Source organism: Populus nigra, chromosome 10, assembly GCF_951802175.1.
Source record: "Populus nigra chromosome 10, ddPopNigr1.1, whole genome shotgun sequence".
NCBI classification, from domain to species: domain Eukaryota; kingdom Viridiplantae; phylum Streptophyta; class Magnoliopsida; order Malpighiales; family Salicaceae; genus Populus; species Populus nigra.
In genome coordinates, this window is record NC_084861.1 from 6,477,922 (window position 1) to 6,503,778 (window position 25,857).

A 25,857-nucleotide genomic window follows, 5' to 3' on the forward strand; every position below is an offset into this window, starting at 1 on the left:
GTTTGAGTATCTTAATTAAGCTCACTTGCAACATTCGTAATATTTTATATAATAAGCTGTCTTGTAACAAATAACATTGTTGACTTGTGTGAGGATATCTTTATTTATGTATTACTTTTATGAATAATAAAATAACAAAAATATATTCAAGAGTAAAATACTCATTTGCATCGAGTAAGGATATATTAGTATTTTTAGTTTTTATTACCGGTTGAATTACAAGTATACACTTGGATATAAAGAATTTAATTCACAACAAGAAATAATATAAATCATATCTTGAAACCTCACCTAACAGCTTAAGTTTTTGGGTTGAGATAGTTATTTGAAATGGTATCAGAATCTTGATGATCAAGCGGTCGCGAATTCAAATCTCACCATCCTTATTTATTTGATAAAAATTAAGTACAAGGTAATGTGAGTCTGTGCAAGTTTCAAGTTCAAAGAGCTTTCACTTGAGGGGGTGTGTTAGAGAATAATATAAATTATATCTTGGGGCCTCACTTAACAGCTTAAATTTTTAGATTGAGATGGTTCTTTGACAAGAAAGATATTTGTGTGAGGATATCTTTACCTATATATTATTTATATGAATAATGAAATAACAAAAATATATTCAAGAGTAAAATAGTCATTTGCATCAAGTAGGAGTATATTAGTATTTTTAATTTTTTTTATTACCAGTTGAATTACAAATATTCACTTGGATATAAAGAATTTAATTCATAAAAACTAGGGATGTCAGGGTCTTTTGGCTCCATTTTTTTAAATTGTTGGTTGGCATGAGGGTGGTGTATTAATTTGACATTAAAATAATATTTTTAATTAAAAAAAACTGTTAACAAGTAATGTTAATGTGACAACAAATGAGATATGTTATGTCTTTATAGCGCCGTGTACGACGTTTCCCGATAGTTAAAAAAGTAATTCTACCATATTTGATGCCTTATTATCTCGTTTTCCATCCTAGGTACGGTACATATAGTTTAAATATTCTTGAATTATTATTGATACCTTTTTTTTCCTTTTCGTTTCTCTCTTCTATCATGATAAATACATTGTGATCACTAGTATTATTAATATTTCAGATTCAGTTCTTTTAGTTTTAATTTGTATATTTTTATAATTTTTTTTTTGTTAAAGTTTTATGTGTTTTTAATTTATATATAAAATGATTTTCAGTTTGATCTTTTTCGTCTTTTAATTCCATATTTTTATCCATTTTTCCTTTTAAAAAAGTTTTTATGGCTTTTATTTTTATCATTAAAATTAAATTTATGATTTTAGTTAAAATAATTACTATTATTATTGTGATTTCAGTTTGATCCTTTTTTTTTTCTTTTAATTTCTTATTGTTTTCCTCTCAATTTTTTTTTATTATCAAAACTTTTATAGTTTCAATTATATCGTAAAGGGGAACTGCATGCATTCGAAAGGGAGAGTGATAGAGAAGGGGCAGGAATCTAGGGATGGGCCCAAGTAGAGGGACAGGGGCTGCTACCTAAACCACCAACAAGCATCATGCATTAGCTAGGACGAAAGCTTTCCTATCCATTATCCTTTCATCAGTTTTGAGCCTCCTCTGTGCTTTGGTTTCGTTTCGTGTGTATACGTGTTGAGAGAGGTGGGGAAAGAGAAAGAGATGGAGAAGGGCTTTGAAAAGCTCAAGCAAAACCCCTGTTGCTATAACCCTACAAGAGCTGGTCTTTTTTGTCTTCGTGCACACAACACAATATACATCCATCTCTATCCCACTGCTCCTCTCTCTTATTCCTGCCACACCCCCAGATGGCCTCCGTCGACATCTTCTACTCTCAACTCTCACATCTCATCCCCCAATATTTAACCTTTTTGACCGTGCTCATTTCTTTATATATAGAGTTTCGGAGGCAATCTCCATGATTATCAAAGTCATTAATTATTAATATAATGATAGTCACCGAAAGTTAAATATTATTACTGAATATTTTCATGTATTGTAACGTGTTATTCGATATAGTGGACATGCAACCTCAATAAATCTAACAGAATCAGATTTTTATGCGGTTTAATTATAGTCAGATTGATGATTTTCTTCTGTCGAGGAGCGATGCAGAAGAAGCTTTGATTCCTGCTACTCCAAGTTGTTCTATGGTCAATCTGGTTGGCTAGCTAGGAATGATGCTGTTTTCAAATGACGAGGGACCGGATTAGAAAAAGCCCTGATTTTTCCCAGATTGACGTTCTAGGCAAAGCATCTTGATGGGCATTTTGTTGATACAGTAAATGATTCTTTGTAGCATCTACGGACCAATACAACAAGACGATATTGTCTTAATTTTTCCACTGTTGTTGTAAATCTGTGGTTGGAAAATAAATTGATGTACCTATTATTTTTTTAACTATATATTTTTATTCTTGTACTCCTAGCAGCCATTCTCTTTATTGGCTAGTTCTTAATTCATCTTCGTAGATTTTCATAAAAATACAAAATTAGGGTTGGATGTGGGGCAGCTAAATGATTCATCCATATGACCTAACTTTTATCCTTTGAAAGTACTTAAATCAAATGAGAAACCATATCCTTATATATTGCATTTCTTAGTAATAGGTTTCTATAGAACAAGATATTCAATTATTTTCTATAAAATTAAAGGTTATGCAGGGAATTAATGTATTATAATATCAATATTGTTAGATAATAATATAAATTATATTTTAAGATCTCACATAACAGTTTAAACTATTGGGTTAAATTGATTTTTTACATAGTATCACAACCTTAATGACTAAGCGGTCACGAGTTCAAATCTCATTATTTCTATTTATTTGATAAAAATTAAACATAAAATAATATGAGTCTGTGCAAATTTCAAGTTAATAGAACTTTTATTTGAAGAGTGTATTATAAAATAATTATCTACTATTGGATTGAATTGATTTTTTTAAAATATGAATCAATGAAAATCCCCCATTAAATTAATAATTATATAAATGCAAATTGTTAAGCAAATTTAAAATAGTACATGCCAACAGTAGTTTGATTGATTAGGAAAGCTAAAATAAATAAATAAATGACACACTGAAAGCAGTTAAACAAAACTGTTACTCAAATTAAAAATAATACATGTCATTAATAGTTTGATTTATTATGAGAGATAATATATATTTCCAACCCCATGTTGCTTTCTGATATTGTAACCACTGTGTAATCCATAATAATAGTAAATATATACCACTAAAGTTAAGTTTAAAATTGATATATTTAAAACTAATATGTACAGGTGTTGTGTTCAAAAGCAAATTTTACTTTAAATTGAGTAGATATCAAGATATAAAATGAAAAACAACAAAAGAGAACAAATATAAAACAAATAAGGCTAAAATAATGAAAAATATTAAGATCAATAAAATAATGAAAAAAAATCATTTTCAAGATGAACAGATTTAATGGACAAGACATTTTTAAAATTATACACATAGTAATCATAAATTAAGAAATTAACTATTAAAAGTCTGTGGTATGTTTTGGAGGTAAGTATAACATAGAGTTTTAAACTAATAAAAATTATTAGATAATTAAGCAAATTAATCAAATACGAATAGACAATGATTCATTATTTGCTAATCCATAAACTAAACAATAATTTATAAAATCATAATTAATTAATGATATTTTCTGAATTAATTAAACGAGTAAAAACAAGGGGAAATGGAAGTTGGATTTCAAAAAAAAAAAGAAAAAACACTGCAAAAACTTCAACCCCCCACCCCACAATATTAAGGGAGTCAAGTGTTAGAAAATTTAATATTTAAACACTTATAACTTAAATCCAAACACAATCTTAATTAATGAATTATAAAATAAATTGAAGATCAGGAATTTATCAGTACTAAACCTATTTTGACACTAAAGAGACCGAAATGACATGTTTAGACATTAGCGGAACTACGATGTAGTTTAGATATATACCAAACCTATGTGTTAAAAACCCTTCAAAGCCCCCCAGCACAGAGATATCACCATCCTCATGCAGCGAATTATTATGTATCCTTCAAAATTAAATCAATAATTTACAAAGACACTGAAACCTACTTCCATTGATATGCTGTGTCAAACACACATGCACACACTAGAGATCTCCAAACACTCGTAATTAATTACTACATGTCAAGCAAATGAATCCACTCGATCATGTTCATATATAGAGCACTGTAGATGCAGAGGGTAGAACTTTGAATAGCTAGCAGAAGGAAGACGGCAGATTGAAATGGAACCCCACCAAGTGGTTCAGTACTCTTTTCATTCTTATATTTCTCCTTTTAACTTCCCACCATTCATCACACGTCATGGCATGGAAAAGCAATTAGGCAAATTGGACCCAAGAAACGAGTCGAGCATCCAACACATGGACCCAGAAATAGTTAATTTAGCCACAAGCAAGCATGCAATTAATGCCCACATCCTCGTGGACGAGAGGCAATGGAGTTTTGGCAATTTCGATTAGTCTTTCAAGTGATTGGAATGCTAGAAACGAAGGTTGGGATTTTGAGATTGGAAAAGCCAAATGCATCATTCATTTATATCATACTCCCACAAATTGCCTCCTGATCAAATGAACGTACGCGCGCGTTGATCAGAAACATCGATCTCTTGCACCCTTGCTAGTGTTCGCGTCATGTTTTTGTCCACATTAATTTGATATGGATTGCTCTCCTACTTTAAGAGTTGAAGATATACATTGGCAAGATAATTAAAGAGAAATTATGAATTCGTCCACTAAATCAAAATAATAACTTTAACAAGCTGTCCATGAAGGAATTCTTTCTTTTAACCTACGAACCTTTATTTCTGTGCATGTATATATATAAAGGATCTTACTGACTTGATTCTTGGAGACTGGTCTTCTGGACATTTTGTATATTACTAATATCACAGCTGTCGAAGCTGCATCCCTGTTTGGAAAAATCATTAGCCGGGATGTATCTTAAAACTGAAGGGTTAAGCAGGACCCGCTGATCTGGGGATTGGAGGTGGGGTGTGTTGGGACCCACATGACTGATAATACTGCCTTGAAACTGGACAAAAGACAAGTTGTTCTTACAGCATTACATGACTTTATTACTGGGAGCTGGAGGTCACCACCACCTCCGTTGGAATGGGGGTGGATCCATGTTCTCTGCCAGAAAGCAAGGCACTATTGTTTTTCCCTCCCATTTATCTCTCTTCATCTGTCATGAGTATCAGGGTTACTTCCTTTTCAGTTTGATTTCCGGCGCTATCATGCGAGATATTGAAGTTTTCTTCTTTTTTTCTTTTCAATGCAAATAAAAAGTATGGGTGTTGATAATGTTGTTTTTAATGTTGTTGAAATTATTAAATGATCAAGCAAACTGACTTAATAAAAATACTTCCCGTAAAAAATATTTTTTAAAAAATTAATATCATTTAAGGTTTAATTTATTTTTTCTCTCGTTTCACATTGAAAAATATATATGTTTTTAAAAATATTTTATTTGAAATAAATAAAACCAGTAAAAGTCGTTGGGGATTTTTGATAAAAACATATGAAGTTGCCTCGGAACCGAATCATTTGATTGCATAAAATTGATACTGTGGACAAAACATTAACAGAATTTGTTGTGAGGCTTAATTGAGATTATTACGTTGGGAATCCAATTGATCAGGGAGCCGATCGAGAGCGTTGAACAAGTTGGAGGACTAATCTGACGTCACTGCTAGGTAAAAAACAAGCTGCTCACTCTGCTTCAACACTGAACGTCTGAACCCATGTGCCGTCTGCGGTCTACGTCCCTCTATTTCTCTCCATGCGATTTATTTTTTATTTATTTATTATCTTTCCAAAACTTTAGGCTATCGAAATATTTCTTTGATGTTGATTTGTCAACCACTAGACCTGCCATGTTCTTTTCTTTTTCGCCCCCCCCCCCCCTTTTTTTTGGCTAAAACGAAAAAAGGACCTGCTATATTTAATTAATTTAATTTTTCCTCGTGGCCGTGTTTAACTTTTTTTTCGAAGACAGGTGGCCCATCAATCACAACCGTCCACTCGGCATCGTGATATCTCCGGATTGTCACCGGCTACAGTTAAGAACGTGGTAGTGATTTTTTTATAAATGTTATTTGTTAATAATATATTAAATTTTTTTTATTTTTTATATTAATATATCAAAAAAATTAATTTTAAACAATTTTTTTTTAATTTTTAAAGCACATAGTTTCAAACTGTTCGCAAACAGAAGCTAATTAAGTTTCTCCTTGGAAATGTGGTAAATATTGTTTTTTACTTGAAAATATATTAAAATAATTTTTTTAAATTTATTTTTATATAAAACATAAAAAAATATTTTAAATTAAAAAGTAGCAAAGCAGCTGTTAATCCGCAACTCCAAACATAAATTTCTCATAGAAAGAAATCAAGACATAAGGACATTCTACTGTACAGAGTCATTTAAATCATGACAGTAAGAATTTTAGAAACCATTGGATTTGGTCAGTCCTACACTAGTTAATTGAAAGAAAAGAAAAAAACACGTCAGTCCTCAGTTCGACTCACCTAGTCGGAGAAAAAAAGTAGAAGAGGATCGTTCTGAAGCAACCTCCGTTCAACGGCATACCAAACCCATTATCCTCCCAATTAAATTGCAAGTTTATGAACCCTCTCGATACCTTTCATAGAGGGACAAGTATTCTTTCACCAGGGGATTGCAAATTGTACAAGGATTCTAGTCTTTTCGTGCACCAAAAAAAAGAATGGGGGCTAGAAAGAAGAGGTTGGAGCCCTCTAAAAACTGGACCAACTTGTCAACTATTTAAAATTTGATCCAGTGATTTACATTAAATCTGTCAAATTTGGTCCGGCATTTCAGCCAAAACATCATTACTCTTTTTTGAAACATGTGAAGTTTTGATTGCAGAAACGGACGAAGGAAGCACATTGAAGCAACAGGCTAGTACAAAGCACTCACCTCACAGCCGAAAATAATAAAAAACCATGGACAGAAAGTTATAGCTGTGCACACTTTCTAAAAGTTGAAACATTTACCGGAAATTTGATCTGAGAATATTCTTACTGTTAAAATAAAATAAAAATTACTTTTAAAGAGTAACCTGCAAGTCACTACGCAAGGCTTTCCACGAAGACGAACAAGATATTGACATGGCAACCGAGGCAAGTACAACTTTTCACTAATGATTCAAGTTTAGGCGCACGTCCCAGATAACATGTCACAAACATTTGATTTTTTTCACTTAAAAATTATTTATATATATATTTAGATTGTTTTGATATATTAATATCAAAAATATTTTAATATATTTATAAATAAAAAACAAGAGATATTTTAATCATCCACTGCACTCGGCAAGGCCCCTAATAAAGTTGTGCGTCCCCCAAGCAATGTGACCCACTAACCCTACCCTCACCTACAGCCCAACAAATAGCTTGTGCTCGAAGTTAAAACGAAAGGTTGTATGGATGGGTGATCAAGAATCTAAAAAGAGATGGTACAGAGGCCAACGTGCTTAAATGATGATTATAATACAATTTCTGTTAATAACTACATAAAATGTAAAGCTTAGACCAGTTAATTCATGATTTCTAGATAAGTATTCATCGCTACATGCCTGTATAAGCTTTTCAATTCAAATGATTTATACTCTACAGATAGTACAAATGCCCATGATGTGGGGCAAAAAAAAATTAATGAATTTGAACATGTAACGCATGATTCTTTTGATATAAAAATTATACGTACATAAAAATGGAAGATCTCTGTGAATGCAGGACCAACTAGCATGCTCCTGTCCTTGACAATTACACCTTGGATTGATGTCAACATGGTGAGCACGGTTTGGTGGTTAGCCAAAATGAAAACCAGACTGGAAGGACCTGCTTGAAAGATTCGGCAGCTTGAGAGTTGCAATAACACCAGCTGCAAGAGCAGATACAGAAGCCAGAACGAAGGCTGGTATATTTCCTCCACCAAAAAGCGCATCCCATGGACCGGCACCAATGGATATAATCATCTAACAGATCAAAAAAATACACATGAAAATCAACTTTGACTGAATTAAATAGAGTAAAACTGGCACAGAAAGTGGAATGACAGAAGAGTCTGAATCAATAGGAGTAGCAGGGAAGAAGCAAGAGGTTGAAGTGTGTCAGGGAGTGCATACATGTTATGGTCCATCAATAAAATATCACAGGCAATAACCAAACACAATTTAGTATCAATTTTCCCAAAAGCCAAAACTGACACATGGTTACAGCATAGCAAAATCCAACAAAACTTCTGGAGTCCAGTAGAAAAGGTGACAGTGGTTCATTATATCAGAGAAATAATTTCATCCCAGATGTACTGAAAAAATACATGATGTGCTAATCTACCTGTGGAATAACTATTGCAAGATTGAGAACTCCTATGGCCAATCCTGAAACAAGGTAAAAGAACATCAGAATCATCTGGTTAACACAATAATAACCATATCAAGTAAAAATAATTGCTTTACAAAAAATATTTCCATGCAAACCTTGGCCACCGCCTGAATCAGCAGTCAACTCTGCCGTGACAGAAAATGGAACACTATAGGTAATCTGCAGCACAAAAACAATTACTAGATGCTATTGAGGGAAGAAATTGATAAATATAGTGATGTTCTACTAGAACAGGAACATACAGCAAGAGGAAAGCCAAGAAGAGCAAATACAATCAAGGCAGCTATCCTGATTGGCGCATTCCCTCCAATTACATGTTCGATTCCTTCAGAATATTCACCAACTGATATCAAGCTAATAACAGCAGTGCCTGCCATGCAGACAAATACTATAAAATTGCTCATTGCCCACACAAATCTTGACCCCAACCTCCGACACATTGGCTCAATCAAGAACGAGCTAATGCCAAGAACAACCTGTATCATAACAAGAATATAAGAAAAATAGTTGTTGAGATAATCAACAAGTCAATTATTGCAAAGCACCACATGAGAAATAATGGGATATGTGTCTTTAATAAATTTGGAATGAGCCACATAACATCAAGTTCATGTGTCAATTCGATTCATTTTTTTTCCTCCTAACTTTTGTGATCTTTTTCCTCTCTTTTCCTCCGATTGTTTCTTAATTTTGTGATTTTTTAGGTCCATTCAGATGGTGCATTAGTTTCATATAGTTCCCATGATATATAATTCAACTTTCCCCATTTTCTCAATTGCATTACACATTACACTGCTGTTCCCTATTTCCTTTCACTGAAGGGATGAATCTCTCTAATCTCTCTCTTGTGTCAAAATTTTCAAATTTTTTGAATTACTATGAAAAGTCCATTTTATCCTTGCTTCAAGAACTTCCAACATTAAAACTGCAATTATTGTAAAAATGTAAAGGTAAATTTCGGGATTCATAACAGAGTTGGTTTCTGTGATGATATTTAACAAAACAGACACTATCAATGCTCAATATTGAGTTCTTACAGAATTCAACAGCAAACCAAATGCACCTTCTCTGACTCCTTGATCATACAACTCCACTTCATTCGAATTCCCTTTTGGATCTCCGTGATAAACTTCTCTTCCCATCCAATCTGTATCAAATAGAAAGAAGGGGAACCAGGACAACTGCAAGTAAAATCATAATTGAAATGAAAATAAGCACAGATAAAATAAGAGTGAATCAAGACCATCACAGGAACAATGAACACGTGTATTCTCAAAAGAGTTTGGACTAAAAGAAATCAGAAGGAAACAGTTCTGGAAATAATACATAGTTATTGAAGTGCTTACCCAAGTTAGAGCCATAACGACAAGCACTGAATGCATTCCAGGAGGTAAATGCCTTAAACTAGTTAATAAATTGACTAACACAGCTCCTGGGCCATCGCTGAAATTTTCATTTTGATCCCCTACAGAGTTGGCATGCTTCGAATTCATTCTCAGTTCATGGTCATGATTGTTGCCATTCCCACTCAAATTGTCAAGACCCGGCAAGTGAGACTCAGATGTTGAAAGTTCATGGCCGTTTTGTTGTGGACCATTCAACAATGGAGCAGAATCTGATAAATGGCGTGGTTGATTAACATTTAGTGGAACCTCATCCGCAAAATATAGAGTCACAAGAGTACAAAAAGTGAGGAAGACCTGCACATATTCCATCCAAATTTATGTTTACTACCACATATTTTGTCAGTATAGCTGTGTAATTTGTATCCAAATCGTAAAGAGACCAGTAGAATGGGGACTTTCTAAGAAACTCGCATAAACAGTATAAATAAGTAATTCTAAGAGGACTTTGCATCTTTGGGAAATCCAATAAACTCGGGCACCAATCTATATAAATGATAGTCTGCGACTTCTTCTCTAAGAGAAGATCCCTGTACTAAACTTAGTGATTTTGTTTCCAGCAATAGAATGAAAAATCCCACCATCTATGATTTCAAGATGCGAGTGGGACTCCTGTAAGAGCTCTTAAATTTGTTCAAAACCGATTGCACATTTCCACGAACAGTGCAAAAGTTACATTCCATCCTGTGCATTGATATGATCAATGATGGGAGAAATTTGTTTCCTTTCTTTTGTCCCAACCCACAAATTGCATATACACCCAGGCACATGTTCCTTGTTGTCAGAAACATCCCCTGGGAACCAGGGATTTCATGATATTTCTAATTGGTTTACGGCGCTTCTGAATCTCCCACTCTTGATATTATTTTGAGGCTTTCCCACATTCCAAAAATAAACTTGTTCAACTAGGACTTGTTGCTATTGATATAATAATTCATGTAGGAAGTGGTCTACAGGAATCTAATCATTGGGGACAAAAAGATTAGTAAAACAACAGTAGCCACAAATACTCTCCCCTAGTGGTACTACTACGTAACAGAACATCTAGGAGTATTTAGCCTTGCAAAATGGTCCTTGCTGGTTCACATGGGATTTCATGTGCTTTATACTATAGTTTCCAAAATGTGAAAAGAAAAGGATAAACAAGAGGAATCCACCCTGCATGAGGAATCCACCTCAGCACACGTTAGAGGAAACACTTCAAAGTTGAAACTGAAAGTCTCATTCATTACCATAAAACAGCTTCCCTTGTACATGAGATATTTACGCTTATATAGGGGCACCATGACCCTAAAGACTCCTGCTCAAAGTAGAAAAAAAAGCCAGAAAAGAAATATAAAAAATTCCCTACTGATCCTAATAATAATGAAATCTTACTTATCACTAACTATTCTAAGAAGATATTTCCTAAATAAAGTACAAAGTCTTAAGCTAGTGAAGTTCCAAATACGTTGATAATAATCCTTCTTCTAGCACTACATCTAAAATCACCGAAATTTGGACATATCTCAAGGGGTCTCCCATGTCATTTTATCTTCTACTCCATCTAGATTTCAATTAATTTGGTTTTTATTCAATTTATATATTTCTTTACATTTTATTAATGTTAAAATTTACTAAATTTGCACAGGGTGTATGATATACGCATTGATTTAACTAATCTATTGTAAGATTAAATGGGAACTTGCATCCCACTTTCACTTCAGTGACAGAGTTCAAGATTTGAAGCAATGGTATTACATGTTCTGCTTTGTTACTAGGATCCTTTATTCCATCAGTTTAGTGATGGCGTAACACCATCTTTCATACCAAATAATGGTTTTAAGGCTATTGCTAACAGTGCATATTTCAACACAAATGTCAAAACTGAAGCGAAGAGGTTCAAATAGCAAACGACATAAATTTGACCCTATAATATTTATGCAATGAACTTCAAGATCACCTCTTTAGTTTTCTTGAAGTTCTAGAAATCTAGAAACTATAGAATTCACCCAACTCTCTCAAGAAGAAAAAAGAAAATATATTTCTCCTTTATGCGAGAAACAAGATATTGGATCTAGCCAAAAGATAAACACAGCTTAGTTCACGAGGAAATTGGAGTAGGCTAGCATGAGACAAGAAAGACCATTTTTCTAAATAGATTAGGTTTATTACTATTTTATGCCAAGGTCTAGTATTGAAATAATTTTAAAAGTTATCATTGACTTATAAACTTGCAAAGAAAAACAATTTGAGGACCGATTATATACTAAATGAATTCTCACAAATAAACAACAAAAAAATGTTACAGAAAATAATGAGATGTGAAACATAAAAGACTATAAAAGAATAGGCAATACAAACATAATCACTCAAGCAAATTACACTACCAAAACAATAGCATGCCAAAGTATTGAAGAAGATGCAAGGATAAATTAACTCACTACTGCTACAAGAAATGCTGCTTTAAGATTTCCGCAAGCTTCACAACAAGCTCTATTCATCAAGAAAGGAAACCATCTGCTTAGAATAGAAGCATTTGACACACCAATCAATTGAATATCCAGTTGCATAAGCAAGTGATGATACCATAAAAAAGGAAATAAAAGGAGTTGAATGAGACAAAGCAGCATTCAGGTCATAAAGACCAAAGGTCAGTTACAGCATCATAATGAAAAAAGGCTAGGAGGAAAATGAGAGTGCATGCATGCACATGTGTATTCATTAGCATAAAAATAAATAGTTTCACCTGTTCCAACTCCCACTAGCACCAGCTGAAAATCCTAAAATGTTTCCAACAGCCATCCATGAGCAAAATACAGCATTTGATAAATTGTGTTGATCAGGACCTAGAACACAGTAGTAATACATCTAGTTATTTTTTGCATTAGCATCTTTCATGTAGTGCTAAAAACTTGTGATCAATTGATAAGCATACAGATATTGAAAAGGCACCTGATAAATCAGCAAGAAGGGCACGGGCTGGTCCCTAAAACAAGAAACTAGTTATTTAGCAGTGATAAGAAGGTTCAAAATAATCATGACAGCAAGCCATACCTGAACCGTATTATTAGCAAGATCCAGCATCCAGAAGCCAATAACAAAGACAAATGCTGCCCACGTTCGAGTGCCCTTGAATTTACTGCAGCTCCATAGATAGGTTGGTCAGTCTCAAAGAAATATTTATGGATTAAATACAATTAAAGTGAAGGCAGCAGAAACCTGCAATGCTCCTCTGTATCCCCTAATACATATCCAATGTCTGCAGAAAATCCAATTATTATCACCTAAATTTACAAGATTTAGTTTAGGTCATAGAAGTTATTGCAGCAAATAGCAATTATTGGAACTAAAATAAAAAGTAGATCCATCAGCACTTACAGCAACAGAGATCATGAGTGATCCTGCAAGAATAAATGGCCGTCTTCTTCCAAATTTTGAAGAGCATTTATCACTCCAAATACCAACGCAAGGTTGAACCTAAAAGCCAAAACCCCAATAGCTAATTCAAGCGTAAATTAATTTCATGGAATTGAAGAAACAATTAATTACTTATACTAGCATCATTTTCAAGAAAATGATATCATCAATGGTGACAGTATAAGCATGGTGTTTTCTCTTCAAATGTCAAGAAAACTACCAAAATCAAGTAAAAGTCAGGACTAAAGAGTTAAGAGTTGCAAAATCAATAATAGCTACTGGTTGCAAATGAAGATGCAAGCTACTAGTACCAGATAAAAAAAAAAGTTGGCACATTGTTTCAAGATAATCATGAAGGCCAATTAACTAGCACAATGGCAAAAGTCCTTGCAGGGTACAGGTTCAAGACATGAGAGTGGAAATTTCAAAAAGAAGAAAAATGCAGGAAGGTTTCCTGGTGTGATCACCACCATGTAATTAATAACCCTTTTATTTTAGGATAATTAATTAATTAATTAAAACTCTCCAAGATGCCATGTCGTCAAATCAAATTCATCTATCTAATGCATATTCATTCCAAATGCAAATATAAATATGTATATTCATCCACCAGTTAAAATAACAACAGCTAGATAATCGAGATTTATACATGATGCGGCAAAAAATAGAAGAAGTAGATTCCAGATTCATCAGCTGATTCAGATATTTCAATCAAACAGAAGATGATTTGGCAAAACCTACCACAAGGCCTGTAATAGGACCGCAGAGCCAAATGAAGGACGAAAAGGCATGTCCAATTCCAAGAGTCTGCAACAAAAACCTCCCAAGTCAATTACCTTGGTAAAAATAGAGGAATGAGATGCAGAGAAAAACCAACTTAAGAGAAGATGGAGTTGCCTGTATATAGGGAGTGAGGAGAGAGAGCTGCAAGGCCCAACCGAATTGAACACCAGCGGCGACGGTGCAGCTGAGAACAAGAGTGATTAAGCTAATATGATGTCTAGTGGATTGAGATCTCAAATCTGCATCGGAATTATGAGTGTGAGGAGACTGGATCCGAGGAGGAGAAGGAGGAGACTCCATTTCCAGACCCACCATTTCTACCTCTATCTCCTTCTTGAGATTCCGGTACGGTACCCGAATCGGCGCCGACTCCATCTTCTTCTACCAAAAATTACTCACAGCATTTAAATTCTTTAAAACTATTAGATCTAAGATTTGTCTGTCTAGGTAGACGATTTTATGTTAGGATCAGGAGGAGGACTGTCGAGTTACAAATTAAATTACAATACATCGAGTATCATTAAAGTCTAGTGCATTGCCCGCTGATTTTAGACTGATATTGAATTTGACTTTTACCATACCTCCCCTTGTTTTTTTTTCCTTCCACAATATATTTCTATGCTTTTTGACGCCTTAAGTTAATGCTACATCCTATTTATATCTTCCATGTTTATATTTATTTATTTATTATTGAAGGAGATGTGCTCTCAAAATTTTGAGTTATTTTCTCCTTTGCACCCCATATCAATATGCTCTAAATTTCTCTCTTCTCTTCTCGTTTATAACCAAAAAATAATAATTTCTAAGAACATTAATAACATTATCATTATGGATTTTACTTTTATTTTTTATTCTTTGGTACAAGAGAGAAATTTATTCAAACATAGAGAAATACAGAATGGATTGACATGTTTAATGACAATAAAACATCAACTCAGATTGCATCAATCAAAGAGCTCATCATAACCGAGGAGTAATTGCAGATGGAGAGCACAAAGATTACTGAAACAAGAAACGTTCATCTATGTTACTACAAGAAGAAATGACTAAGGTCTAAGCCAGCTTGTAAACCTCCCACGACCCTCCTTCGGTACAATAAGTGATCATATCTGTTTCTCTAATCCAAAATTGCATCGAGATACACAACCATACCATAATTTTACAACTAAATACAAAAGCAAATAATATGGAATCTACAAGTGATTGTCTGCTGCTCATCGTAATCGTGGAGATTGGTGGTGGGATGGCAGTGGGGAGGCACTGGCTGGTGGAGTCCCAGGAGCGTGATGATGTCTCATTGGGGACTGTCGGACAGGTGTCTGAACTGTTTGTTGCTCTGATCGGGAGTTTTTTGCAGCAGCTTTAGGGAATTCAATGTTCTCCAGCGTTGCTAATACCTCTGACATTCGAGGCCTGACTTTAGCTTCATTGCTTAGGCACTGTAAAGCCAGGTTTGCAGCCATTAAGGCTCCCTTCTGAGGATATTGTCCCCCCAACTTGGTGTCCATAATTCGGAATAATTTCCTCTTGTCACCCAGATATGGTTTCGCCCAGTCTGCCAGGTTCTGCTCCACACCCACCTTAGTTTTATCAACAGCCCGTCGCCCAGACAATAATTCAAGCAACACAACCCCAAAGCTGTATACATCACTTTTGGCTGTCAACCGACCTGTCCAGCAATGGAAGCTTTGTTACAGTAGACACATGATATAGGAATTCCATGTACAAGAAATATTTTATAACATGCATGTACGATATCAGTTCTGAGTGAATAGTGAAGACGCTGAACATAGATACACTCATATCAGAAAATTAAATTCAACCTACGTCAACAACTATGTTTACATGAAGACAGTACTTTAGCTCCCAGGACTGATGTTAACGGTATGGCAGTAAACCAGTTACAGTCCCGCCAAAGGAAGTCGCTGATCATTTTTGCATAAACTTGTCTGTTTCAAAGATTATAGCCCACCCAAACATGTACATGACAAAGAAAGAAAGCTTAGAGCTTAGTCCCATGAAAGCTTGGATCTTTCAAGCTTCTTCTCCAGAGGCTGATTCTTTCTTTAGTGACATGGCATTTTTATTTAATGTCAGTTGACCAATCATTTTCTCTATCCATCAACCTTTTCCCTACTTGGACATGAGAAAAAAGTTTGGCCATAATAGAAGAGGCTTGGTCTAGAAAGGGAGAAGCATCAGCATGGTCATCAGAGATAACAATGACTAAAAATGGATTAGCATAAATAACAAAATAATCAGACACGTCCACTGTTTTATCACAAATACCAACCTAGTTCAGAAGCACTAAGGTGAGAGATTGGCATAAAAAATTATTACCAGTTTCAAAAATACCAAGGAAACAGCAATATTCTTTAATTAGGAAAAGCACTCTACAGACCTGTAGCAACGTATTCAGGTGCTGCATACCCATGAGTACCCATAACTTGAGTGGACACGTGGGTCCTATCACCAGTAGGGCCTGCCTTGGCCAGACCAAAATCAGAAAGTTTTGCATTAAATTCCTGCAAGCCAATGCATTGTTAGCACCAGAAATCTAATAAAATCTAATGGGATGGCATTACCAGTAAAGGCTGATGATAAGGGGAAATTTTATTCTTTATTTAAAAGGAGAAAAAATTAGATCAATCATGCCTTTATTAATCATACCGCATCTAGTAGAATATTAGATGCCTTGAAGTCACGGTATATGACTTGTGATTTCGCATCATGAAGAAAAGAGAGCCCTCTGGCAGCACCTATAGCCACTTTGACCCTTACTGCCCATGAAAGTGGCTGTGGCCCTCCTATAAAACAAAATACAGAATCAAAGGTTACCAAGTTTTCATAGATGAATGCGCAAGGACTTTCATGATTTCCAGATATTTTTGCTTGTTGCTTGTTTATGACAATAAGAAAAGGACAGTCATGGTAAAATCTGATAAATGATAGGTTCTAGCCATATATAAGGTCTTTTGTGAGCTTGTCTAAGCATTATAGCAAGAATAAAAACCTCAGGCAAGAAGTTAAAATACATCATATCATGCATCAAAATCTTAAAAAATAGGAAAATATGTGAAATTAAATTGCAACGAAGCAACTTTCATCACTTAAGGTGGTTCAAGAAGTCCTCCAACAAACTATTGATGACACTTTGGCACCTGTTGTCTTGAAATCGCTATAGCCCAACATGTCTGAATCAGGGTTTTAGTGATTGTCCCTGTTTAAAGATATAAAATACGAGGACCCAAATCACAGAGAAGTTTAGCACCCCCATATCTCAGATATTTATACGGGCAGGCCAACTGGCCCTTGATATCAGGGAAAAATTGGGCGTGTAAGATATCCGTCCAAGTGGGGATGGTCTTAAGAATACTTGGTGGATCAGTCCCAGACATCCTCGTCGCTAACATGGAAACTTATCAGTAAGGGTGAGTGGCTGGTAACTTGTGCCTAAGGGTTGTCTGGCATGTGATCCATTCACAGCTGAAAAACTCTAGCATGAATGGAGAAACCAGATTGTGTTCAGAAGATGCTGTCTCAGATAGCCATGTGGCTGATTTTGACCAAAAAGATTCATCTGAGATAGATAAGGGGGGGAAAAGGACATAACTACAGAGGTAAAAAAAAGTGTACTTCCTAAATTTTTGTCTTTTGTCATTTGATCCTCAAACAGAAGCAAATAAATCAATTCACTGAATAAGTTATACAAATTACTTTATTTCTATTCCATGAACTAAAACAAATGAGTGGGAAATGTTGTTAGTTTATATTTCTCAGCAACCATAAAATATAAGGGTCAAGTTTCAAGAAGTACAAGCATATAGTAGGAGTATAGTACAAGTTACAGCACATAATGCTTCCAAATTAATTCAGTGCACTGGATTACTTACTTCTGAAAAGATGATTCTCCAAGCTCCCTTTAGGCATGAACTCATAGACCAGAAGTCGGTTCTCACCTTCCACGCAGTACCCAATCAATTTAACCAGATTTGGATGATGAAGTTGGCCAAGATAATTAACTTCTGTCTGATACCAGCCAGCTATTAGTATGTAAGAAAAGAATACTTCAGTTTGAAAAATATTGAATTTCACAAGAGAGAAAACCTACCAACCACTCCTTGTGGCCTTGGAAGCCTTCAGGTTTAAGCTTCTTGACTGCCACAACCATTCCTGATCCAGGCTTTGAAGCAGTCAACGTGTTTTCATCAATCCATCCTTTGAAAACACAACCAAAGCCACCTTCACCAAGAAGACTATCGGGACGGAAGTTTCTGGTGGCACTTTTTAGCTCATTGAATGAGAAGGCCTTTAAATTTGGAGATGACAATATTTCACCTTCACTCCTTGGTGTAGGAAAACATTCAGAACTGCTCTTCCCACTGTATGATGGGATGGTCAGACTAGAAGGAACTGAAGAACGGCTGGTTCTGCTGGAAATTCTTGAGGCTCCTGATGGTAGAAAGAGATAAATGAATCGATATTTTAGGTATTATATTCTATCAACAACGATGCCCTGTGTGAAGTACACGAATATACAATATGAATATCAATCTTCAACAATGCACCCGCCAAATTACACAGGCTATCTAGGCTAGCCAAACAAGCTCTTTAAGCTTCTAATTGAAATCCTTGGGGCAGTATGGTTTGCTTTCCAATGATGACATTGTGAATTTTTAAAGTTTACAGAACGGTGTGAACAACAGTCTTTCACATATATTAACAGCACATTTCCCATTGACTCTATAGTTCAAAATGTGAATCATCTGCAACCAAAATGCGCTTCTTAATAATTATGAGGAAAGAGGAAAGAGGAGAAAAAAGGAATGCTGCTTGGCATAATTTAAGTATGCTGCAGGATAAGAAATTATTAGGTGAACCCAATTCACCATCTAAGATTATGGAGCAAGCCAATAAATTTTTATAAATCGTTAAATTTGTCAAAGTTATATTGTGATTGATACAATATTAATTATTTCATTCCGTTAATATTATTGTGCTATCTAAAAGAATTCCATTCTAAATGGCATTCACTAAACTGATGGTTCGGACAAATTTAATGATATGTAAGAGTTCCAGTGGTTAGTCCATGATCTTAGATGGTGAGCAAGGTTCACCTAATAATTTCTCCCGAGGGGATTAAGAAGTTGTTAGAGCACAATTTCATGACATGGACGAGTATGCAAAGCCATATCTCATTTTACGTGGATCCTACCTTCACTGGTGTAATGGCAACAAGTCAACACACAATTATCAAGTTGGATGCGATCACTTAAATAGATTTCACAGAGATTGGACCCTAGTCAGCCAGCCAAAATCATAAGCAAATGTTCCGAATCACAAGCATTCGAAGTTGCTTCTAAAAGAAAGATCACACACATTAAGAATGAATAGAACCCAAACGAACAACCCAAAATGCAAAAACAACAAAGAATATTAACGCTCACTTCAAATACTAATGAGGTACAACAGAATTGTTGATAAAGAAGGTTAGCTGTCATAGAGAAAGCTCAAAAGGGTTTTTTTTGGCTTCACAGACAGGCAGTTGCGGTAACAGCAGAATAAATTTGAGAAAGAAAATTACAAGAAAACCAAATCTAAGAAAGCTAGAAGGTGCAAAGACAGCAAAGCTATACAAAATAAAAGGAAAAGGTGTGTTGCCTACCAGGAGTATGTGAACTCTGAGTAGAATCTACTCTAGCAGCAGAAGAATCTAAGCAGTTTCCCATTTGGCAAATCAAAGCAAAGCAACCGCTATTGGAATCCTACCTTCTTCTTCTTCCTCCGGTGTCTTAGTGAGAGAAATCAAGAAGAAACCACCCTGTCACATGATAATAAGATAAAGACGAAGACTTGTAGGCTGTTTGTTTTTGGGTTTGGTCAAGTACAAATACAAAAAAGAAAATATCACTATAATATTTTGATAGAATACCGATGGAGAAGCAAGAAATTATATTATACTAGTTCTTGGAAGTGGTAATAATAGAAAACAAAGGACGTGTTGTTGGAGAGGAGAGGAGGGAGAATTAGAAAAGAGAAGACAGAGTCCCTCCCCGTGGTGCTTGCTTGGTGCGTGACTGTGTGTAGACACAGACAGCATTGACGCGTGAGAGCTTTGTTAGCTCCACAATGACGTGGATGTCACCTTGACCTTCCTGCCTTGAAAGTTCCTCTAGCCCCTTACTTTTCTTTTCATTTATTATATTCCCATTATTATTTCATATTCTCTCAATTTTTCTACACTGAAGCTTTACAAAGGAGAGAATTTTTCTACTCCCTTCATACATGCACTCTTGACCAAGTTATCCCTTTCGCTTTTTGGTGCTGTCCCACTGGGACGACCTCTTTTCTGTAATGACGTGAAATTCTATTCGGTGCTTCTAATTGTTTCATCTCTTTTTTATTTATTTTTTCTGAGAAAATTAAAACTTCCTTTCCTTAGATTCCTTTCCCAGCTTTTGTTTCCGAGAAAATACCTTTAGTCACGGTTTCTGTTTTTCCAGCTCCTTTGTTTTGTATTTAAATAATTAGTGGTATCTTAAAAAAATAAAATGATATAATTAAAAGAGAGAAGTCCGAGGTCAAATATTCTTATTATTAAATGAATTTTCTATTGATATCACTAGTTATTGTTGAGCAATGTAAAACTATTCTTATAAAATGCATTTTCACCGCTTGCATATTTATAACACTGGAAAAAAAATCAGCAAAAAGAAAGAGGAAACAAAAAAAAAAGAAAAAAAAAAACCAAGAAGAATAATTTCTTAATCATCATATCAATCCTTGATAAGGTCAAAATCATGTAAAGAAGAGATTTAGTTTAAATTATATACAAGATAGTTTAAAAATACATTTCACGTAAAATAAAAAAAAATAAAAAACATTTTGTTGTTGCTATTCTTTAACAAGATGATTAGAGGTATGACTTTAAAAAGAACCATTGTAAGTGAGAAATTGCCAAACAGAGACAATGGCTTCAAAAAGTCATTTCTCTTTAAGAAAATAAAAATGAAGAAGTTTGGAAAAATAGTATGGGTTGTTTTTTAAATTATTTTTTATTTAAAAATATATTAAAATAATTTTTATTTTATTTTAAAATTTTATTTTTAACAAAAACATATCAAAATAATTTTAAAAAATCATAGTCTTACAAAATTCCAGTTTAATCATAGGAGAAAACACTCGTGATCAAATCAAAATTTTACAAGATTAAAGTTAGAATATTTTTTATTTTTTATATTAAATTATTAAATTATTTTTCATATAAAAATATATAAAAATAATTTTTACTTTATTTTTAACATCTACCTACAAAACAATTTTATAAAAATCATAATCTTGCAAAATTTAAATTTAATCACGCCCAGACATGAAGTGTGCTTTGTTCATATGGTGCATATGCTTTTATAAAATTATATTGGGATTGAAGAAAAATTAGTAATTTAATATTTTTTTTCCAACGTTTCTAACATTTTTCGTATCTATTCATCTCAATATATATATATATATATATATATATATATATATATTAAGTTAATGATTTTTCTAGAAAATTGTTTTCACACGTAACAGTTGAAATGCCAAGTCAAAATGGCTTGAATAACGTTCAGACCTGGCCATCTTTCGTGCAGTAGATCAATGTAGAGAGTCTTTTCTCACATCAACCACCTCCTGCCAAGAATCGGAACGCATAAACACGGCCAGGTAATGTTTCATACACTGCCATCCTGCCGTCTGGTTCCAAGAAACGACATAAAAAGTCTTTGAATTGATTCCTCTTCCTCTTCCTCTTCCTCTTCCTCTCAAAAAGCTTTCTTAGAAAACGCTGGGAAAAAAATCTAATAGTTTCAGAACTTCCTTCGCCAATGCAAATTCGATTCTGCCTCTTTATTTTTTTGGTTTAAAATTATATATATTTTAAAAGTTTGTTTGACTTGGAAAAATATTAAATTAATAGTTTTTATATTGTTCTGATGGTTTAAATATTTAATATTAAAAATTAAAAAATATATATATTTTTAAAAAATACATCACAGGTGAGGAACAGTGGGTCCGAGATGATGGTTTTATTACAGCTCAACGTTAAAAACACCACAACGTTAAGATATCCGAACATTGTGAGAACTCCGACAGTTATCCCACACATTTCTCTGCACCTATCGCACCTCATTTCTAATCGAGTCACCCTACAAAAAGACAAAAGGAAGAAACTTGCAGCGCTCTTCAGAACTAGGCGTGTAATTTGTAAATTTAAGCAGTTGCAGAGCCGTCCAAAGGCAACTCTCTTTTCAGAAGTACTGTTTGTTTTTTATTTAAAAAGTATTTTTTAAAAAATTTAAAAAAAATTATTTTTTCTTTAAATTTATTTTTTCTAGAGATTTTAGATTATTTTAATGGACTATGTTAAAAATAATTTTTAACAATAAAAAAAATATCATTTTAATATATTTATAAGTAAAAAAAATTTAAAAAAATAAATGTTATTATAAAATACAATACAAATAAATGTGTTGGCAAAGAATGACTTAAAGTGCACTTAAATGAGTCGAAAAGAAAGATGGATATAACCCCGTAGGATACTTTTTCACTGGAAGGGGGAAAATGTGTGCAAGAATGATAGCCAATTAAATGGTAGGGGGTCAGATTCATGAGCCGCCCCTGGAAGCCGGGAACCTGACAGCAATCAACGCCATAAAGCAAGGGAGACGCAACAGGCGCATATTCGATGTCCTCCTCGGCACGGGTCTTCTCGCCCTCATCAGTCATCACGTACAACAAAACACAAATAAAAATAACCAGGGGACTCGCGCAATTCATGAGAAGCATCATAGCACAAAAGATTGATATGGTGCTTTCCACATAATCTGAAGCCAAAACATAAAAACACGAGGGATGATAGAACAACCAGACCCAAGTGAACTTCTTTCGAGTTTCCTTTACAGTTGCAATTCAAATTATAATTTGAAATAAAAGTAACCTAGTAGGAAAGTGTTGCTTATTTGTAAAAAAAGAGACAGCAAAAATCAGACCATGTGTAGTGGAGATAGCAATCTTCCAAGACGAGCCTGCACGATGATCACAGTTCTGAGAACAGCTTGGTAATACTTCAAAGAAAAATGTCAGAATCTCGATCAGCACACTCTTGAACAGTTGAAGAACCACTTGTTGGGGATTTCCGGCACCACATGCGCGGACCGGTGGTGTTCTGATAGTTTCTCATAGGAGGGTTAAGCACACTGAGACAATATTTTACGTGGTTCGGCAAATCGCCTACATCCACGGGAGAGGTCCATTTTATTAGATGTAGAGATACATGGAGGAGGAGGATTACATCTGCTGCTCTTACAGCTGCTGCAATGGCAGCAAGGCTGCTGCCATTGCAGCTCTCTCTTTCTCTCTACTCACACTCACGTTTTCTCACTCTCTTCAACCCTCTCTAATTGCTCTCAAATAATTGCCTCTTTTATAGGCATTAGTGGTGAGACAAGATCCACAAAATGAGGCACTAATTATGCTCCACTATCTACCAGGTGGGAGTGGGGTATTTGCCACAATAATGGCAATTTCCTAACAATCACCCCCTTTGCCATTTGTGGCAATTGTCCTCTTGCTTCTTCAGCACAAGCTTGCATTCTGCAGCTCTTCCAAGCTTACCATTCTGAGAGCGTCTTCAACACAACATTCCCCTTCGAGCGTATCAACCATGCTCGGTCCGGAATGATTTATCAAGCCTTACACCAATGCTTACAACACCCCCTCAAACGGATATTCCAAGTGCGACAGTCATTATCTGAGTATCTCAATATGATCACAAGCTCACCACTCTTCCAAGAGTCTACTCATCCAGGAGTTGCGCCTGCCATCTGTTCCACCATAGGAACCACGCCTTACTTCTCCGTGAGTCTCTCACTCTTAGTCGTAAGAGTCAAGGTAGCTCTCCACCTTTAACCATGGGGACAACCCATTAAAGGTTGATCCATATCTGTCTTCATACTCTGAGTATTATAATGCCATTACCGAGCTCACCACCTTGACAAGAGTCAACTCGTTCTCGGAACCTGCGCATGCCTTTCTGCTTCTTCATAGCAGCCGCGTCTTAATATTCCACAAGTCACACACTTATTGTCCAAGGCAAATGTCTTCTAGCTCATTGATCTTTAGCATGGGGGCAATATCCATGAAAGTCAATCCTGCATTTGTCTCCATACTCATCATAGCCACTTCATTGGCTATCTATACACCTGTCCACTTATATCTAGCCATCACATCGGCTCTGGGGTTGTTCTGAACTGGGCTCATATCGTGGCCCACACACCTTCTCCTTAGGTGTCTCCGCTCGTCGTCATGCGGCGGTCTGAAATAGGGTTCCTATCATGGCTCTCACACCTTCTCTAAGGCGTCTTCGCCTATTGTCATGGGGCGGTCTGATCTTGGGCTCATATCAAGGCCCTCACACCTTCTCTAAGGCGTCTTCGCCCGTTGTCATGGGGCGGTCGCATCCTCTTTCAACTGAGATGCTTTAAAATGGCTCCAAAATTCTCTACCACCATGTGCACTATGGGAGATCACTGCCACTAATTACATAGAAAGAGAAACTTGTGGTATACTCCTCGCAATCCTCCACCTCGATTTCTATGTTTGGAGCTTCTGTGCTTTTCTGCTTGACAGCTCCACCTACACCAACTCTCTTTGGTGTCTTCGCCTTTCATCATAGGCAGTTGCCTTATATTACAGGCATTTGCACCCCCTCAATTAGGTGCCTCTGCAACAGCTCTCTTTCCATCCTTGCATGCATTGGAAAGGTCTTCGCATGTTGTCTTCATCAAGAGCATAAGAGACTTCCTGTTGTACAAACTTTAACAGTCTCTGCTCTAAGCTTCATCTGGGAACTCTTCTTCTCCTTGCACCTATTGTCTCATTACAGTACCTTGTTGGGTCCTACGGGTACTCCAGCACAGTCTCCGTGTGCAATCGTGCAATTTCTGTTCTCCAGCTTTCTCCTATTCCTTGCTTATGTTTGACAGCAACTCATCCTCTCACAACATCTGTCCAAGTCAAAATAGGGTGCCAATCTTTATCCCCTTGCTGTATTTCTCTTCCATTATCAGGGTCTTCATCAATTCTCCATCGAGAAATCACAGTCACCGAATCTAACTTCATTGGAGAAATCACCACTTCATCAGATCCTTGAACATACGGAACCCAACTGTTCCTTTGTGTTGTCGTCTTGCTAGTCTTCAACCGTTTCATTACAAACTGCTATATATACGAAAATAGTATCGTATGGATAATCCTTCCACTAAGCAAGTTCCCAGGAAAGATTGGAGGGGTCACACTGGTCCCGCTTAAAACCCAATCTCCTAGACAGAACTTCTTAGGCCATATCTATCCATCGTACTGTCTTTCCGTATATACAACCATTTGCTAGCTTTGTTGCGGCTTTCCTTTACAAGTGATATGGAATATACTGGTTTAATACATGATTTCTCAACATCTGGCGAGACTACCAGTTCTTAGATTCGTCAAGATTGGTCTTCGTCAATTTTCACTCTTCACCTCAAATTGTCCACATAACCGGGTGTCCAGAGTGTCCCAATTTTGCCTTCCCTTAAGGCAATTAAAATTCTCCCCACTTAGCAGTTCAGCACATGTAATTGGGTAAACATATGCACCTTCTTCTTCTTCTCTTCAACGACCACCATGATGACCTTCAAATGTCTCCTGATCGGGCAATCTCTCTTTAATAATTCACCACCACCACTTTTGGTCTCAAATCTCAATGATCGGACCGTACCATTGCATCCGGAACGATCAAATTAGCTGGAAACAAGTCT

The 25,857-nt window shown here is 35.4% G+C and overlaps 2 protein-coding genes across 3 annotated transcripts; both read right to left on the reverse strand.

Moving 5' to 3' along the window:
- Positions 1-7,522: 7,522 nt before the first annotated feature.
- Positions 7,523-14,732, reverse strand: LOC133704599 (sucrose transport protein SUC3-like). 2 transcript variants are annotated; one of them, XM_062129475.1, is made up of 14 exons: positions 14,138-14,732; positions 13,982-14,047; positions 13,202-13,300; positions 13,043-13,107; positions 12,878-12,962; positions 12,776-12,809; positions 12,570-12,669; positions 12,265-12,340; positions 9,785-10,138; positions 9,476-9,619; positions 8,681-8,914; positions 8,534-8,597; positions 8,391-8,434; positions 7,523-8,029 (listed from the first exon to the last, which is right to left on the reverse strand). In XM_062129475.1, exons 1-14 carry the CDS (start codon positions 14,396-14,398, stop codon positions 7,862-7,864), a joined length of 1,794 nt encoding a protein of 597 aa, XP_061985459.1. In that variant the 5' UTR covers positions 14,399-14,732; the 3' UTR covers positions 7,523-7,861. The 2 variants fall into 2 exon arrangements, with proteins under 2 accessions (XP_061985459.1, XP_061985460.1); XM_062129476.1 differs by having other exon boundaries at positions 13,043-13,082; positions 14,138-14,210.
- Positions 14,733-14,962: 230 nt separating this feature from the next.
- LOC133704600 (probable serine/threonine-protein kinase PBL3) lies at positions 14,963-20,159 on the reverse strand. The gene is made up of 6 exons (XM_062129477.1): positions 19,689-20,159; positions 18,135-18,475; positions 17,917-18,052; positions 16,694-16,830; positions 16,425-16,548; positions 14,963-15,692 (listed from the first exon to the last, which is right to left on the reverse strand). Exons 1-6 carry the CDS (start codon positions 19,750-19,752, stop codon positions 15,238-15,240), a joined length of 1,257 nt encoding a protein of 418 aa, XP_061985461.1. The 5' UTR covers positions 19,753-20,159; the 3' UTR covers positions 14,963-15,237.
- Positions 20,160-25,857: the final 5,698 nt, after the last annotated feature.

Excerpts from the sequence above, each read along its gene's own strand:
- LOC133704600 (XM_062129477.1), bottom strand. The coding sequence starts at position 19,752 with ATGGGAAACTGCTTAGATTCTTCTGCTGCTAGAGTAGATTCTACTCAG. Across the intron at positions 16,549-16,693 it reads CTAATATTCTACTAGATGCG|GAATTTAATGCAAAACTTTC; the intron begins GTATGATTAATA and ends ATTGGCTTGCAG. Across the intron at positions 15,693-16,424 it reads ACCTGAATACGTTGCTACAG|GTCGGTTGACAGCCAAAAGT; the intron begins GTCTGTAGAGTG and ends ATTGCTGGACAG.
- LOC133704599 (XM_062129475.1), bottom strand. The coding sequence starts at position 14,398 with ATGGAGTCGGCGCCGATTCGGGTACCGTACCGGAATCTCAAGAAGGAG. Across the intron at positions 13,301-13,981 it reads GTCCTATTACAGGCCTTGTG|GTTCAACCTTGCGTTGGTAT; the intron begins GTAGGTTTTGCC and ends TTTGGCTTTTAG. Across the intron at positions 13,108-13,201 it reads CACTCATGATCTCTGTTGCT|GTGATAATAATTGGATTTTC; the intron begins GTAAGTGCTGAT and ends TTGTAAATTTAG.